The 19,579-nt window shown below is 36.0% G+C and overlaps 2 protein-coding genes across 2 annotated transcripts in view; both read right to left on the reverse strand.

The window, feature by feature from the left end:
• Positions 1-1,611: 1,611 nt before the first annotated feature.
• Positions 1,612-19,213, reverse strand: LOC113074551 (neurobeachin-like). The gene is made up of 6 exons (XM_026247414.1): positions 18,875-19,213; positions 12,313-12,458; positions 10,732-10,849; positions 7,724-7,851; positions 2,852-2,913; positions 1,612-1,719 (listed from the first exon to the last, which is right to left on the reverse strand). The coding sequence occupies exons 1-6, from the start codon at positions 19,189-19,191 to the stop codon at positions 1,612-1,614; spliced, it is 879 nt and encodes a 292-aa protein (XP_026103199.1). The 5' UTR covers positions 19,192-19,213.
• LOC113074552 (neurobeachin-like) overlaps positions 19,212-19,579 on the reverse strand; it is a gene marked incomplete at its 5' end in the record, with an annotated part of 31,479 nt that continues 31,111 nt past the window's right edge. The window contains one exon of the mRNA XM_026247415.1: positions 19,212-19,313. Coding sequence (XP_026103200.1) covers positions 19,222-19,313 — 92 coding nt within the window. The remainder of the gene's footprint in view (positions 19,314-19,579) is intronic.

Below are 19,579 nucleotides of genomic sequence, written 5' to 3' on the forward strand. Positions count from 1 at the left end.
GGAGGCATAAATAAAAAAGTGCAAGATGATTATCACTAATTTATTCATAAAAGTGACAGTTCGCGAAACAAAATGGGTCGTAAGGTCGCGAGTGGTGAACGTCCCGCTGTCTGGGTGCATTAGTGCGGAGATGAGAAGGGGAAAGGCTCGAGGTTGTTGGACTCGCAGCAAGGACGTCTCCCACCGTGACATGATTCGTAGTGGGATGTGGAGTGTGTTCAGTTGTTCTCCAAGCATTTATTAAAGGGATAGTTCACCCAAAAAAAAATCATTTTCTCATCCCCGTGTCTTTAGATGATTAAATTGCTGTTTGTATGACTTTAGAAGATATGAAACACAGTGCACAAGTCATACGGACTACTTTTATCATGCCTTTATTATGTTTTATTTTTTTCTTTTGGAAATGTCATCTCATGGTGCCAATCTACTTTCAGTATATGGAAGAAAATGCCATGAACATTCTTAAACCAAACTGTTGTTCAGATGGAAATTATGGGCAGTAAAAGTGTTTTGTGTGGTGCAGAACAAAACCCGCCCGAAGATTTAACAGGAGGAAAAAATAAACAAACAAACATTCATGATTTAACATATAAACATATAAAATAATAAAAGAATAAAAAATTAAAGTTTTCATACATACATACAACACTAGAGTTCCAGAGTTTGGGGTCAGTAAGATGTTTTTTATTTTCTAAAGAATGCATTAAATTGATTAAAAGTGACAGTATTAACTTATAATTTCAAATAAATGTTGTTCTTTTGAACTTTCTATTTATTAAAGAATCCTGAAAAAAATTTATATATATATATATATATTTTATTTTTTTTCAGGATATATATATATATAATCCTGGTTTTAAAAAAAAAATATTAAGCAAAACAACTGTTTTCAACATTTATAATATCATTAAAAACATTAAAATAGAAAACGGTTATTTAAATCTATAAAATTTTATGTATTTTTATTAAATTAAATTCTTTCAAAAACAAAAATCTTACCGACCCCATTCTTTTCCTGTTCATCTTTTTTCTCTTTTACCTCCACTCTTTTCATCTAATAAACAAGCCTTTTGTTTTTCAAGCTCTCTGGCTTGGACAACGTTCTAAATCAGATCCTACAGCGAGCCGGTTATGAAGGCTTTGGCTCCAAAGAGACTTTCCTACGTCTGAAAGCCATTTTGGGCCCGGGCTCTGGTTTCATCCTCTCTTTGGGCAATCGATACATCAGGCTGTTTCTACCCTGGGAGCTTCTAATGGCAAGAACTCTTGGAGCTCTGGTAACATTATATGTCAAACAGGGGCGGAGGAAGAGAAAACCAGGAGCTTGAGTCTCAATGTGATGCTTCACTCGACAATAAATCCAAGTGGCAACAAAGCGGGCAGACAGCATAAAAGAGATACGAGAGAAAAAAAAAATCCAAATATTCAATGCAACAAGGGAAAGGTAATCGGAAATCTTCAAAAGGAGAAGAGCAAACAGCAGGATGCATCCTGAGCGCCACAGCGTCTGGAGGACGCCACCTTTGTCAGGACAAACTAAGAGCAAATGTTCAGATCGACTCTCGAGTCAGGAGCTTAGCGGTATGGACTTCATAGAGTCAGAGGTGCCATTCAACGACTAAAAGCTCCCGCCCCGCCGAGCTCTCCGCCGACTGGATTCTGAGGAAGAGATGCTGAGGTAATGGCTTCCTTATGGACTCCCAGCGCAAGAGTGATGGGCTGACAGAAGGTATGTTAAATATCTCCCGCTCTTACTACAACATCGGGACCCTGACCCCTTTGAAAGGGAAGGCTTAACAAGGGACTCCGAAGGTCAGCAAGCTGTAATATGTCACTGGGATTTAAAGGGAAGACGACTGTGGTGTGTTTACATGAGCTGGGGTTACACCATTTCAGTCCAAGGAGGGAAAATGTGGGAAAAGGTAGGAATAATTTAACATCTTTAATGCCTACTGTATTATATTTGATACACACATTTCTAAGGTCTTTGCAGAAAAAGATTTTGTACAAAATCTACTACTGTACATGCCTTCTGTCCTCTGTTTGATCATTCAAAAGCCAATTTTTTATGATTTTATAAATTAAAAGTAATATTTGTTTGCCATATATTTTGTATTGCAATCTTAAAAAAAAGAAAAGAACACTTACTGGACTGAAGCTATTTAGGTGTACAAGATTATCCATCATTTTTAGAAAAGTCATGTTAAAATATGAGTACCAAATAAAATGCTTCAGGCTTTTGAGCTCTCATTGTATTTGCCCTCTACAATAAAAAAACAGCAGGGTTTTGATCATTTTGAAAATCCTCTTACTAAGACATATTATTAAAAGATACAGAGTGACAGCTGATATTTATTTAGAACTTTTGGGCCATATAAATATCAGCAGCTGCAGCAAATTGCATATGTTTGCATAGATTGGACCCCTGAATAAAACTGAAGCATTCTTCCTTGAATGTGAGCTCCATATCGTCACTATATCATGCTATATAAGCAATATAATCCTGCTGTATCAATTATACAGTAATATTCACAATATTTTTTTTCTCTCTAAAGGTTCAATGAATGGTTTAATTTTATAAAATAAGATTTTTCACAATAATACTTCATATGTTAGGCTAAAATGTGTAATTATATCAGTTAACATCACAAGCTGAGCAGTTTGACACAATCACTTAAGGTTGGCTTTGAGAAATGAACATGTTAAGGACCAGTCATGTTTGTGTATTGCTTTCTGTCATCCAGACAAATAATCTAAGCAGCTCGTTTGTGACGGTTAACAATAGACAATGTGTCATGCTGGAAAATAACATTAGAAAGATGAAGAAAACAGAAAAAGAGTGACAGGTCACCTGAGAGCACAGCAACATAACTAGTTCCACTACTGAGGTGCTTGACTTCATGCACACCAGACCTAAAAGGGAATAGAAAGAAAAAAAGACATAAGAATGGATCATTCTGCTTCATCATATTCATAAACACACACAAAAGAAAGAAAAAAACCTAAGCGGTTGTTTGTTTTACATGTGTTTTGACCTATCATAACTATGCACGTTCTATATCTGCGAGAGTTAGTCAAGGGCAGGCCGTCCACATGGCCTCAGAAAAGTGAATGGTGCAGATGAATGGAACGGTCCCAAAATGCAACCATTTTATGTCACACAAACATCCAGGACAGTTCGGATGAGTTGTGTTATGAATGTGAGACTGAACGTCTCTTGTCGTCTGTGCGTTATGACTCAGATAGCTAACAGCTCGCGGGGTCACTAATAGTGTCTCTGGAGCGGTCAAAGGTCAACCGCTGCATGCCAGTGTGAGATCAATAGCCAAGGCCATGGTCTTGCTTGCATATTTCTAAAAACCAGGCTAGAATGAATTTAAATACAGGAGTGAATATAGTCATATATATATATATATATATATATATATATATATATATATATATATATATATATATATATTTTTTTTTTTTTCTAATACAGGCACCATTCTCTTGAAGATGTTGTTTGAGTAAAATATGCAGTTTTAAATAAAAAGCCTGTTGTTGATTAAATATAAGGGACAGCTGGTTAACTGGTTATCCTCACTGATATACAAGGTAATTGTAAATGACATGTGCAGTTATTGACAGCCATATAAGACAAACTTTCTACCTCAAACACACTCACGTATGCACACATGCATTAAAATAGCAGATGCACTTGTTTGCATGAGCCAGCAGAGTCAGAGAGACAGGACTCTAATGAGAGAAAGATGAGGGGAAGTGTGTGTGTGTGTGTGTGTGTGTGTGTGTGTGTGTGTGTGTGTGTGTGTGTGTGTGTGTGAGAGAGAGAGAGAGAGAGAGAGGTCTCAGCATGAATGTGGTGTAATGAGACGAAGTGGAAGTGATGGAAGAGTATTTAGTATTGCATCATTATTACTAATGCACATATTTAGGGTTAGGCATTGGAGCAAACACCTAACTCTAAGTATTAAACGTTGCCATGAAAACTAGTCCTGCATAAATTATAGCTTCATTTGTGTGGGTTGATAAGATGTGTGCTGTTAATTTTCTAACTGGTTACTTTTTTCATTTGGTGAACAATAAAGCAGAAAAAAAAAGTTATTGAACATTCGTTTGATCTCATATGATGTAAGGGTCTGCAATAACATGGTTTGACCAGTGTGGCGCTGTGGCGCAAGACTGTAATTCAGTAATTCTGTAATTCTTCAAACGCAGTACAAGATGACACACTTATGGGACATGCGAACAAAGCCGAACCAATATGGTGTGGGAAAGTTTTACAAAACTACAAACAAAAAATGCTGTCAAGTTTAAAGGCAAGTTTCTTTCTAGTTAGAGATGAAAGGAAGTGGGGCATTTGTGGCCTAGTGGTTAGATAGTCAGACTTGTAACAGGTCAGTATTGCAGGAATTGTACAAAATAGAAATGTAATAAAAACCACACTGAACACTTTAGCGACCTCATATATATGTCATGGCAACCACTCCAGAATCATTGCACATAATTTTGCCCAGAAAAGTACTAATTTTCTTCAGAAATTCTACATTTTTAAATCAAAACTGTAAATCCCATTAATAAAATCTGTATGCATACAATCTGTGGTAAAATCATTCCTGTAAAGTGAGCTTTAAATTCAGCTCACTTTTGTCTGACACAGCACCACTTGTCTCGTTACCCACTTAAACATCCTTTCACCATGAATGATTGCTCCTAAACCATTCAGTCTGTGAAGTTATGACCGTAATATTTCAGAGGCCAAGAGTTCAAGTCCCAAGCATCTCTCTGTCTCATTTATGAGGGTGAGATGGGGCCGTACACACAGCGATTCCCCACCGGGGTTCCTCTCTTCAGTCAGGTGGCAGGCCTGACCTCTGGATCACGCTGCTGGACAAACTAAATGCATTCTATTTAAACAGCAAGTCGCCGCGCTTTCCAGTTAAGCCTCACTGGCGTGAATGTGACATTGTCAGAGAGCTGAAGTGTCACAGAGTTGGGCGTCCGGCTCTCACAAGAAGTGCAGTGTTCTGCTCAGAGGCGTTGCACTCAAACTCCAAGTGTCGGGAGGCTGTCCGAGGGCGAGCGGGGTATAATTGCCCCCAGTGAACGAGTGTCTGGAGGGAGGCCGGGCAGGGCCTTGACCCCTAGTGCCGGGGCGAGTGATGGATGAAGGGTAATTATGGGTAAATAGGGCGCCTTTGCACCAAGCGAACAGTATTTCAGCTGTGAGAGGTTGAGGAAGAGAGGAAGGGAAGGAGGTGGGAAAACAGACATCACTTCTTCTGGTCATGGGATGGTGTTAATATACTGGACAAATTAATGTGAGGGTAAAGAGTCATCTATGAGGAAGCTGCTGTTATGTGTTCATGATTGGGGTTCGTTTGGGCAGGATCGCAATGACCAATGACCATGTAATTTTTATACAAACACATAAAAATATTTATTATATTATATAAAATAATATAGATACTATAAAAAACTATTATATATATATATATATATATATATATATATATGTATGTATAAACGTATTTTATATACATTTAATAATTTTCTATATAATTTCATAAAATGATTATATATAATATATAATTCAAAATGAAGTTAAATGAACAAGAAAATATATTTCTACTCTTAAAATACATATACATATTTTAAATAATGTAACTATATTTAGATTACAAATGTTATAAAATGGGCAAAAAGAAGGAATGTGGAAATTACTAAAATAAGTGACAAAATCTAGTAAAATTTACTTACACTGCATTTTATATATATATATATATATATATATATATATATATATATATATATATATATATATATATATATATATATATATATACGTATTTATACATAGAAGATGGTGCTAGCAAAACCAAGGTCAAGATTTTGAATCCAAGGCAATGGAGAAAAACTTTGGATAAAAGCATCTCTTAATGCATAAACGTACATTTATGTTACATATAAAAATACATTTTTCAGAATGTCTTTTACTTTTCACAGAAAAAAGAAAAGTCAAACAGGTTTGGAATTACATCGGGGCGGTTAAATAAATAATGACACAATTTTCATTTTTGGGTGATCTATTTCTTTAAATTTGTTTAGGCTCTGGCAACCACCTACAACACCATTCAAACCACACAGCAATGGGCTAAAAAACACCCAGCACAATTTTGCAACCTCATGCCTTAGTAATCAACCCAAATTTGCTTAGGGAAATCAAATCATACAAAGCCATGGGGTCAAGGCTTGACAGGTTTAGCAAGGTCTAGTTTGCCCCATCTGGTAGAGTCTGGAAATACACCATCTCAGAGCAAAACATTGACTCAGTTGAGTAGATTTCACTAGTAAAGTCATGAAATTGACACATTGCGCCTGTTTTCAGCAGTAAAAACTGTGATGCTTCCTAATGCGGACAGGATTAAGTATGACTACGAAGCTAAAGACAGAAAACTGGCTGTTATAATTCATAAAAAGGGGAGTTTGAATCCAGGGAAGAATGTCTGTCTGAGTATTTATTTCATGAAATTGCTGCCTGAGCTGTCGACACGCATATTTCCAGCGTGCCGTAATGTGGAGCTACATTAGACAGAACAAACTGGCTTTGAGCGGTGAGAGGACGTACACTATGATTTGGCACTGAGGCTTAAAGGTAAAAAAGCCACAAAACAGAGCCTGAAGTGTGGGTTCCTGTTCAAAGAGAGGTTGCCTCGCCATGTGACCATGTGAGAGGAACGTGTGTGCAAGTATGTGTGTGTGGCCCATCGCACCCAGCCAGAGAAGCTTCCAAAAGTAGATCTGTGCACCTCCAAGTAAGTGAAAAAAAAAGAGAAAACACAACCAACCAACTAAATATATAAATAATATAAACGCTTATTATATAATTATTATTAATTTCAACTATATATTGTTATTTTTGTTCACCAAATCTGCATTTACATATATTGTGGAATATTATTACAATTTAAAACAACAGTTTTGTTATATTTTTCTTACAATGTTAATTGTATATATACAATTATATATATATATATATATATATATATATATATATATATATATATATATATATATATATATAAAGTCATTTATTCCTGTGATGGCAAAGCTGAACTTTCAGAATCCATTAATCCAGTCTTCTGTGTCACATAATCCCTTTGAAATTATTTTAATTATTTAAGGATTTATTATTTAGGATTCTTAATTAACAGAAAAATCAGAAAAAACAAAATTTATTTGAAATGGAAATCTTTTGTGACATTATAAATGTCTTTACTGTCACTTCTGATCAATTGAATGCATTCTTGCTAAATAAAAGTATTATTCGGAATTACTTAGTATTATAAAGTATTACTTTCAAAAACTGTATTAACTTCTTTCAAAATCTAACTGGTTCCAAACTTTTGCATAAGTATATATATATATATATATCAAATAAACCAGTAAATAATATGAATATTTATTTTCTAAGTTTACTTCGTTTTGCATGCATGTCCCTTGATGCTGAGTTCATACTAAAACATTTATATAAAACATTTATATATTTTAGTGTATATACATTGATATATATATTCTATAAACGCACAAGCTTTTTAAAACAAAAGGTTCTTGAGGTAAGAAACATAAAATCAATCAAATACAGCCTGCGCCGTCCCGTATCAGCATGATCATGTAATACAGAAGGAGAAAGACAGGGAGATGAAGAACTCCACATCAGTACCTTCAATGAGCAGCTCCTGCCCATGACTGCCCAGCAGTGTACGAGAGAGGAAAGGTGCAAAGTCCACAAAGATCTCCCTCAGTAATGGAGCCACCTTCTCCAGAGCTCGCTCCAGTTTAGTGGTGATACTGTTTGGATAGACAAAGCAAATCAATTGAAGAAGCTTGGTAAAAACAATAATTTTGAAGACAAAACCATGAATTGTGATTAATACTTAACCAGTAAAATGGCACACCAACAGACCAAACCAAAGCCACATACTAATAACCAGTTGCAGATAACCTCAGAGTGAACATCTTGGGCTCTGACAACAAAGACTAATTACAAAGCCAGATTGCAGAAAAGAAAAGAGAACTACATGTACCCTACAGGAATCTAACCCCACTAGAAAATAAGCATGTTTGTGTTTTTTTTAAGGCACACTGGAAGCTGTTCTTGCCTATGGCACTGGCCGACTCTAGTACAGCCTTTGGTCCTGACCATGAGCTAAATGAACTGAGCTGAGAAATCTTACATAAAACCCCAAAATACAAAGTCAAGACCAAAAAATGGGCAGAAATGGGTGACTTTACTAAATAAAATGTTACCCTAATTTTTTAAGAGGTACTAACATTAAATGAAAACTAACTTGTTAATATTAACATTTTTTTTGAAATTATGAAAAAAGCACGGCCCCATACATTTTATGAGCAATCAATGAAGTTATTTCGATATTTACAAACTTATTTTGTCACTATGTAAATCCCCAATTTATATTTGTTTTAAGAATTGAAGAATTAAACCTTTTAAAACTTTCAAATTTACTTAATAAATATATAATCAGACAAAAGTCTCTAAAAGTTTGCATACTTGTCAGTAACTTTTAATACTTTTTGCAGTACAGTCCTTATATGGCAGTATGAATTATTTTAAGATGAATCGCCTTCGATGATGAACGTGATATTGCGTAGCTTGTCCGTGATCTACGGCTCTGTCTTTTAAATGCCGCTCCATTTAAAAGCAGGTGATGGCCCTTTAGTGCTAATCACGGAACCAGATTTACTGACTAAACGTGCATTATCATATCGTTAGATACTGTATATCGCCCAGCCCTAGCAGAAATCAAAGATATTTTTTTCAATCATAAGATTTTAAATCAAAAGGTTATTCAGGAATGACACATAAAATCAGTCTAATGTGTCTAAAGGTTTGTAACAAACAGTATGTACAATATGGACTAGTATCTGTGCTTGTTTTTATTATTATTATTATTTTTTTAGAATTTAAAAATTTATTATTTGTTATTTTTAAGTTATTACAAACATAATACCAATTCAAGCTTAATTCTACACAGTTAAAATACAAGTAGCTTCCAGTATTTACAGTAAAGACATATTTACTATAGTAGCATGAAAAAAAATATATATTGCGCAAATCCAGTATTTTAAGGCTTGGGTACAAGAAATAAAATCCTTAACACTGCTAGGGATTTTGTTGTATAAGCATGCAAATTGACTTGGGTTTGCATGTCTTGGTTGTAAATCTGATGATAATTAGATTGTGAGCTTTGAGAATACTGTGTTTCCTGTTTGGTGTGCTTATTGAAAACAAACAAACAAACGAAAAAAAAAAAACACAAAAGGGTTTTGTGTCATAAAAGTGCAGCAAATAAGTGGGGGGGGGGGATAAAGGAAAACTAATCAGACACAGGCAGCGACAGCGTAACCCATCTCTTGTCTCTCGGAGTGCGGGTTAGGCATCAGAGACTCTGCATCCAGACAGTTTCATCATTGACTTCACACTCCCAGTAAGTGCTGTCGGTTACCGCTGCCATGGCAACTGATTTGCGATTCCTGACGCGGCGGAGAAGCCACAAACAGTGTGTATATATGTGTGTGTTTGTGTGAAGTGTAGAGGCCCCTGGAGAGCACGAGAGAGAGCCGCACACACACACAATTTCTCCTGTGTAGTCAGACGGTGGCATGTCTGTGAGATGTCTGTCACAAAGCATTAGATGAGGTGAAAGGATGCAGCCAAGGTCAGCGCGGTTTCCAAACACTCTCCAAAAGACCTGTGCACACTGATTTCTCTGCATTAGCGCTCGCACAGCCCTCTCTGACAGCACAAACACCCACGGCGGGCAGTGAGAGAGGGGACAGGCGATATGTACGGTGTGGGGTTGTCTGGTTTTTGCAACCACAACAATAAAAAATAAATAAAATGACTGTCGCCCATTGCCCTAAACAAAGGAAAGGCACAATTTCTGTAAACATGAAAAAACAAGCCTGAGTTCTGACCCCCTCTTGTGGCAGTGATAATAAAAACTCTGTCTGGGTGAACAAACACAAATGCATCTGAGGAGGTGCTGACAGAGGAAGTACTTCCCAATCACAGACACACTCAAATAAAGCAATATGACACTTGAGGGTGCGTTTTGCAGTTATTTTATCATGTTAAAGGGGTATTTTGTGAAATCATATTCACTTGATTTCTGAAGGACCATGTGACACTTAAGACAGCACTATTTGAACATCTAGAATCTGAGGGTGCAAAAATATTTAAATATTCAGAAAATCAACTTTAAAGTTGTCCAAATTAAGCCTTTAGCAATGCATATTACTAATTAAAAATGAAGTTTTTATATATTATCGGTAGGAAATTTACAAAATATCTTCATGGAACATGTTCTTTATTTAATATCTTAATGATTTTTGGCAAAAGAAAAATCAAAAATTTTGACCCATACAGTGTATTTTTGGCTATTGCTACAAATATACCCCGGCGACTTAAGACTGGTTTTGTTGTCTAGGGTAACAAATGTCCAATAGTGGTCCATTTTTAATTTCCAGTAAAAAATAAATAAATAAAAATAATAATAATAATAATAATAATATAATATACATATATATTTCACAATGCTTCAATAGCCGCTCATCCAACCATCCCATTTTCTAATAAACATCAAGCTGAATCTCTACCCTGCTGTCTGTCTTAGACCTCAACACACACACCCTGGGACTCTGATTCACCTCATGTTCTCCATGGTGTCCTCAGGCATGGGGGCCACAGTCTGGACCGCAGGCAGATTCTTGCTGGTGACTCCATTCACAAAGCTGGAGGAAGAGGAGGTGGACGCATCTGTGGCTCCTGAGAGACAACAAGAGAGAAATCACAGGTTAGGAAAAGTGACTAAATAAAGAATAAATTAAGTTTTTGGTGTAAATGCATTTTGTTTTAAATAAGTATTTCTAAATTAATAAATATTTCCCTCACACCTTGTCAGACATTGAAAACAACTCACCTTATATTTTATCACTTTATATCCCCACCAACTGCCAACTAAGCCCTAAGTTGCACTAAAATCAAATGCTCTTTCTGTTTATTCATCAGGTAACAACTTAACAACTGAGGTACAGTACAAGCTTTGAGAAATATCCCTAATACTCTCGCCTCTCCCTGAGAGCGTGAAGCACCATCTTACATTCCTTTATGTCTCTCTCTGCCAAAGCCAGTGTCCACAGCGCCCTGTGCAGCAGGGAACTTCTGATAGATCCATCACTGCAATGGACTGTCATCCTGTGAAACCACAAGCTGTCATGGGACATCTGAGGATGGGAAATCTACTATGCAGCCATCAATTGCCATGTCAGAGACGAGTGTCCACCCATAAGCAAATACACCAAGATGAGGGGAAGCGTCATTACATTACATTTACATTTACATGTAATCATTTATCCAAAGCGACTTACAAATGAGAACAATAAAAGCAGTCAGGTCAACAAGAGAACAAAAACAGTATACAAGTGCCACGACAAGTCTCAGTTACATTTCAGATTAATGTACCTTGTGCATTCTAATCAGATCTCAATAAGGCGTATGATGGAAAATGGGGACTAAAAACAGCCTCTCTTATAGAAAACATAATACCACAAAAAGTATTTTAGCAGGTTGCTAAAATTGGCTTTCAACTCCCAATACACGAAAATTTATGAAATAAACAAATTGGGAAAATTATAACTATTACAGATATTTTCAACGCATCCCACAGAATCAAATATCATGTTTTTAGTCTAGAATCTCCTGCCTAGAGCAATACACACTTACAATTTCACACTCAATAAGGTAGGTACAACAGCTCCAGTCTCAAGAGAAAAATCTATAGTGTTCACAGTGTGCACCCTAGGGGGGCTGTTTGAAATGGAACTTCCTTATAGTCTCCATGTGGCTGCATAACAACCTTGAAATTTCATATAGATCCTATCTTCATGTCTTTTTTTCCCTATAGTTTGAGAAAGCTTCATGAAGAGGGCCCCCTCTAGTGGACATAGAGCCCGATGCCACCAAATCTAATTTCCTGAGATTGAATTATTTTAGGAATGACATCTTTAATTATTCTAAGAATAGCAGAGCAGAGTATGCATTTCAGTGGAAATTCACTTAAGCACTTGCACGTTCAAATTAGCGTCTCATTAACGAACAGAGAGCAGTTGTGACCTTTATATATACTTTTATGGATAATGTCTGGCCTTATAAAGTTACCATAGCTTTGTAATAAATCCAGAATAGGTTCAGTAAGGTTGTATCGAGACATAAGTCAGAGCAATGCTAACCTGTAGTGTTGATCATACTCTTGGGTGTAGTGGATGAAGCAGCAGTGAAGATGTTTGGGGTGCTAGCAGAGGTCAGGGTGCTGCTGGAGCCCGAACTGCCCACTGTATTCACTGCCAGAGGCTTCTTGGCCTGTACCACCACACTCCTGCGAGAGGAAGGAAAAGAAAGTGTACACAGTCTTTTACTAAGTGTACCTTGGATTGGATGTGGCTGGCAAACTGTTCTTGTAACCAGGCCAGAACAATGTACTGGAATTAGCGGATGTGTAAACCCCTAACCAATCAGTTAGGATTTTACCAAGCACTTCCCAGAAGGGACGGCAAGTGACCCACAAAGGCTTCAAGATTCTGCATAAGCGAAAAGAAGCACATCCAACAAAGCAAAATAAAACATTTCACCTGCAACAATAAATACACGGTTCCTGGTGAAATCAGTCGATTAAGCTGGAGGGAGATTGATGGCTGTTTTCCACAGTCCAGTCAGACTGGATGAAAGTGGATAGATTGAATGGTCGCAGTGGCAAGGGAAAGACCTGCAGGCAAAGTAAACATCCTGCTCTCCTGCCGGCCCCGTGCTTGCCTTGCGACTGTACAGAATGAGAGCTTAGGACAAACAAACAGTAAAATCAAAAGCAGTGACTGCTGGGTTTTGGGTATGTTTCTCTTTCCTGCTGTTTGTCCACTGCTGTGACTTGACATAATGTCAAACTCGGAGCGAAATTCATCAGAAGATACTTTCCAGGTGTGTTGCAGGAATTAGCTGTTGCTACAGCGGTGCAGTTTTGATGTTCTCACCTTAGAAAACCTTATGGGTTATTAATACAATACACTACATTTTTATGGCCCCATTATATCTCACTATACTGGATTAAATACTAATAGAAAATATTCTTAAATTATAAAAATAGAAAAAAAAATGGTATCTATCTATATAGTCATCAATGAAGTTTTGTCCTAACTTTTTGTTGTTGTTTTGTTATATTCATATACACTTGCAAAAGCTAGTTTCTGAATTACTATACTTTCCAGGAAGTTGTACCACTTCAAAACATTCTATTCCATTAGAAAAAGTTAAAAAAATTGGGGAAAGTAATTAAATATAGAATAAAAGTGTAGGAACAAATAAAGATAGAGAGAAAAGATGGATGAAAATTTTACATATCAATAAGCAAAAATATCACAAAACATAAAACACCAAAAGGTGACACCCTCATCAAAGCAAATTATTTTGGGCTGTTTACCATCCATTTCTGTCTTTCTTACCTTTCTAGTCATGGTAAAATTAATTTAAGTGTTCGAACAAGCCACGAACATATGTCTGAAAGTTTGGCACATTCTTTAATAGAAATACTTAAACGCAGTATATTCATTTTTTAAATACATTTACAGAAAGTACTCCCAAAGGTACGGCATAACAGGAATAATCCACTCCAGTTAAAGAAAATCACAATACGGGCAATCATCTCGTCATCCTTTTTGACCTTCCCAACACTGGCCAGCTGCGATCTCTGAAAAGAGATTAAGTAGCTAAATATAGCTACTAAACCAATTAAACCACTAAAAAGGACCTAAATATACTAATCAACTTAATTATGCCTTCAAGAAATTATATTTAGCCTTTTTCCCAGCTTATTTATAGCTGTAGAAGGAAATCACATGGTTTCCAGAGGCAACTCATGGTTTCCAGAGGTCTAACCAGATGAAGATGTGCTGGAGATGAGCATGATCACGAGTTTGTGTTAAACTCTTGACCTCACTGATAATCTCCTGTATGTCTTCACAAGACATTCTGGAGCTTCGCAGATTCACGGAAACTCACCTTAGCCTGATAGCAAAGACCAGGAGAGGATTGGTTTGATATTATAAACATGACAGAGTCAAGTGCTTTGGAGAATGGAATGATATTTTGTTGGTGTGTTTATCGGCCTGGTTTCTTTATCACGACTTGACGTGGTTCAAGATGCTGGCCGATATGGAGATCTGCATGTTTTCGGTGATGTAGCGCAGGTCTGGTTCTAATGTCACCTGCTAAGCCTCCTGATGCTGCACAATGTGACCTCGGAGCAGACACTGTACAGAGAGAGGATGGAGCCATTAGAGCTCTTGTCTGGGATTCTGCCACGCTCTCTTTAACATGTTGGCGTGACCCAGAGAGTTTCTCATAGATCGCATGTGAGGAAGCAAAAACATTCTGTGACATGTGCTTCCCCTTGAGCTCTTCAAACAGTGAATAACATACGCTTAAAATCATAAGTCTGTCCCATTGTCTTTATGAGTTATTAGGAATTATCCTTGTAGATGCAAATACATACATTACTGTTTAAAAGTCTGGGGTCTGTAAGACTTTTTAAAATCTTTTTTAATAAGTCTCTTAAGCTCACCGATGCATTTAAGAAAGAAAGAATGAATGAATGATTACCCTTCAGAAATCATTCAGATATGCTGATTTGGCATGAAAGAAACATTTGTTATTATTATCAATGTTGAAAACAGATTTATTGATTTATATTTTTGTGAAAAATAGTTTGAGACATTTTAATCAAGATTCTATGATGATAAGGAAGTTTAAAACAACAGCATTCATTTGAAATAAAAAAAAAATCTGCTGTAACATTTTCAATGTCTTCCCTGTCACTTTAGTCCAATCGAATGCATCCTTGCTGAAAAAAAAGTCTAAATTTATCAAATAAATAAATAAATATATATATAATAATAATAATAAAAAATAATGAAAATGAAAAACTGGATGATGTAAGAAAAATGACTGCATTTGTGAACCACAGCTGACAAAATAGTGTGGAACTACATCTAAAATAAATAGTAATCAGTCATATTTAATTGTTTTGTGGAAATAACATTCAGATGCACTTTATATGAACAACTACTACTAAAATTATTATTTAATATAAATGAAACATATCAGTAATATGTGTAACATGGACATCCTAACCTCTAAAGTACATTATTTGACCTCAGTTTGCAACAGTTTTGAGCATAAAGATCTCTAAAGCAATGCTTTTCTACAGTATTATGTTGACTTCTTGCAATTATTTGACAGGTAGAGCAGATAGTATTAGACTGATCAACACTCCTCATGAATTATTCATTGGCTGGGAGCTTGTGATGATGCATGAATTATCCTGTGCATATTTTATTTATATGAATTTTTAAAATTGACGTACTTTGAATGAAGCATAGATAAAACTCGGGTAGACTATGAATAATGCAAATAGTTTATATGTTTTATTTGAAATGGCTATTAGTATCACAGTCTCAGTGCATAAATGAACATTTAACAATAACAATAATTATATGTGTTGGACTCATATAATGGCAAACTTATTTTTTGTCACTCCGTTCATTAGCATACCATCCATTAGCACTGATACGGACTGATTTTAATGTATTAAAGTGTTTCTCCTTGATTTAAATGGACTAAAGTAAGTTATTCATGGCGGCAGCCCCATCTGCAAACACGGCTTTCTGGTAATTCAATACTAATTTAAAAAATTCACCTTTGGAAAAGTCCCAGAAAGACTATGATGTGCGAGTCATCTTGATCACTCCTGTGTTTGAGGCTTTTTTTTTTTTTGATGTTTTCACTCCCTATCTATTAAGCTTCTGACAGACAATCCAAGAAGCCTGTCCACGTCTGGCAGCTCATTTGGTGGCAGGTGGCAAACAATTAGACACAGCAATTTCAAGGTCGGCAGATGACATTAAAGCATGCGGGAGAGAGTGGTACGACCCGGGCGTCTGCGGACCGCCTGTGTGAAAGCATTTCAAAAATAATACACTCTTCCATGGCAACTCATTTCTGCCTGCCAGCCTCTATTAGGGTGCTGAGGGGTGAGGACGACAGGAGGGGAGCTAGGGGCACGGTGGGGCGCTTCTGTTTAATCTGTCATCAACGCCCTGGAGACCTTCCCTAACACTCACAAACACATCTCCACACAACACCTTTACTAGTCAGCAGGGCACACCTCATCTGTGGCGCTTGCACACATTACTACAGATCCATTGTTCCTGTGACTCAATATCGAAGCAGGAAGAAGCACATTATTTGGGCCTAGTCTCACAGCAGCCATAGTTTTAAAGGGATAGCTCACCAAAAAAAGAAAATGATTAATAATAAAAATGATTTGCTCGCCCTCCACTTGTTCCAAACCTGTATGAGTTTCTTTCTTGTGCTGAACACAAAAGAGGATAGTTTGAAGAATGTTGATAACCAAACGGTTGACGGTTGACTAATGTGGAAGTCAATGGCTACCGTCAATCTTTTGGTTATCAATATTCTTTAAAATACCATCTTTTGTGCATCGGCTTAACGCCAAAAATAAGTAAATAAATAAACTGCCCACTAAGATCTCTCACTGACATAAAAATAAATAAATAAAAACTAATAACATGTTTACTGACAAGTAATTTGTTGATAATACAATAAAAGGCCAGTATACATCTATACATAAAGTATGGTTCTAAAACTGATTTTTGCATGCTTCTATAGACACTTATGATAATAAACTTTATAATTAACTTTATTAAAATTATTCGCATATTGAAAGCATCTAAAACAAAAGCATTTTATGTATGAACAACTCAGCAACATGTAAAAATGGTAACAAATTATTTTAGGCCCATAGAATATTGAATTCACTGGGAGAATAGATTTAATTGTTTAATCAGATTTGACATTTTCTTATTTTGAAAGTTTCATTCTGTTCTGTGTGATTTCTGCCATTGTATTCAACTTGTTTTAAAGGATTCCTTTACTTTACCCACGTCTAAACATAAAACTGTCAAAATTAATGAAAACATCAGTTTGAAAGCGGCATTTTATTCAATGTAATTTTATATAAATTCCATATATCAAAAAATTCTATAATAATTGTATAAAAAATTATAAATCTATAAATTCTACATAAATGTATGTGCCTATTACATAAAAAAATACACACACACACACACACACACACACACAAATAGATTTCAATGTACAGTATTTTCAATATTCAAACATACAAACCAGTCTGAACAAATTGCCATGCATGCTATCCCAGACAGAGATTTATTAAGTGTTTAATGCAGCGAAACCCTCCTCCCATCCAGCTGGAGATAATTTTTAGCCAAAGTGAACAGATTATTATCAAACATATATATATATATATATATATCTTTTTCATTTACACAAATTCTGTTTACATATGTTGATTTTGGCCAGCCATGAACAGCAACAGCTTTGCAGCAAAACTGAAGACATGTGTTAATAGCACAGACAAATCATGCTGTGATTTTATCTGGCCTTGGAATGTAAACACGCCACAAAACGCTCAAACACATCTCTGAGACATTTTCAAACACAGCAATTCTTCGTGATAGAAAGTATGGGGAATTTAGAGTGAGTTATGCCTTGCTTATGACCAAGAAAATCATTATGGCCATTCCTCAGGGACAAGACTAATCCAAGAATTCATCATGGTTTGACTGTTTGACTGAATATATTGTGTAGTGTTTAAAGGCACGGAAGGGATCGCAGGCATACAGAAAAGGTCACTGTACGTTTAAGGGGTCTTGTACGTATACATCTGCAGTAAATGGGCTACTGTAATGCTATTGGTGACAAATTCAATCACGTACACAGTAAAGTCAAATGATTTCATATTTGGCAGTCAAGCTGATGTATACTGCTGCCACCTGGTGGAGGTTAATATCATTACACGTCATCAAAGTTACGGCTAAATTCTGTCATTTACCTAACCTCGTGTCGTTTTGTCAAACTAAATGACTTCAGTTCTTCACTGGAACACAAAATAATATATTTTTAAGAATTGTGGCAAATTAAAAACTTTAGGTTTCTACTGACATTCATTGTATATTTTTGTCCATTGGTTGATATGGTCAATATCACATATTTGCTAAATGGGAATAGTAAATGAGAACAAAAACTGTTTGGTTACCTACATTCTTAAAAACATCTTATTTTGTGGTTTTCCGAAGAAATAAAGTCATACAGGTTTGATGAATTTTTGGTGGACATTTAAAGCATTACTCCTTGTTAAATTCAAGTAAAGCTCAATCGACAGCTTTTGTAGAACAATGTTTACTATCACAAAATAGAATCTTTCTTTCTTAAAAAAGAAGAGAATTTAGTATAAAAAAAAAAGTTAGAATGTTTTTTTTTTAAAGCACTTATATTAATTCTTATGTTAAAGCTGTTTAAATAATTTGGATATAACCTTTCACAGAAAAGTTTAATGAAGGATTAATTAAATTTTTACACTGAAATCATGTTAATATGCATATTGTTTATGTCTGGTGGTTATACTATTGAAACAGTGAGCATGTTTATGAATTGGACTCCATTCACGTATATTGTAAGCTCTTAACTGTCCTCTAGATCTTTGTGTTATTTAAAGAAAAGGAGTGACAAATAGGATTTAATTTTGTTGTTATCAACATTATGCCACAAATGCTTTCAATTAAACTAAATGTTTACTAAATGTACACTTTTCATTCCAAGACTCCTTAAAATGCTTGCATTGTGACAATGAGAAGCTGGTACCTGTCAAAGGAATGGAACTGCATGGGTAACATGGCTTGGGCTTCCCTCTTCATGGCTTGGTGGTCAGGGTAGGGTAGGGTGTTTGGACCGCTCTCTGTGATCTCCACAGGAGCTGCTACCAGGCTCTTCAGGATCTCCTTGACATTGATGCCTTTGTTGGACTGGCTGATGCTGGAGATGGAGGCGGGTTTGAGGTGATCCATGATCGATGGCTCAGTCAGACTCTCCTGTGACCTGGCCTCTGATGACAGTGTGCAGAACAGGCCGCTCATGCCGTTCGGACCACCCATGGCGAGGTCCAGGTGGGCCCCGTTCATGACACTGGACCCCTGCTCGTCCCCCAGTCCTCAGTCAGAGTGAGGGAGGGATGACTCCTGACGGAACTCCTCCAGAACACTAACGGCATCAGTGCAGCTGTCAGAGAGGGCTGATGGGTGCTCTGAGGATTAGGTATCGCAGTGTAGAAGATGTATGAAATATAACAGAAATCAGAGATTATTAGAAAATGATCACTAGAACTACTAGATTTTTATCATTATTTTATCACATTTATGACATTACAGTATCTTTAAGAACCACATGTATGTATGTATGTATGTATATATATATATATATATATATATATATATATATATATATATATATATATATATATATATATATATATATATACAGTACAAAACAAAACTATTTTTTATGTTTTTG

Source organism: Carassius auratus, unplaced genomic scaffold, assembly GCF_003368295.1.
Source record: "Carassius auratus strain Wakin unplaced genomic scaffold, ASM336829v1 scaf_tig00015095, whole genome shotgun sequence".
Classification (NCBI taxonomy): Eukaryota; Metazoa; Chordata; class Actinopteri; order Cypriniformes; family Cyprinidae; genus Carassius; species Carassius auratus.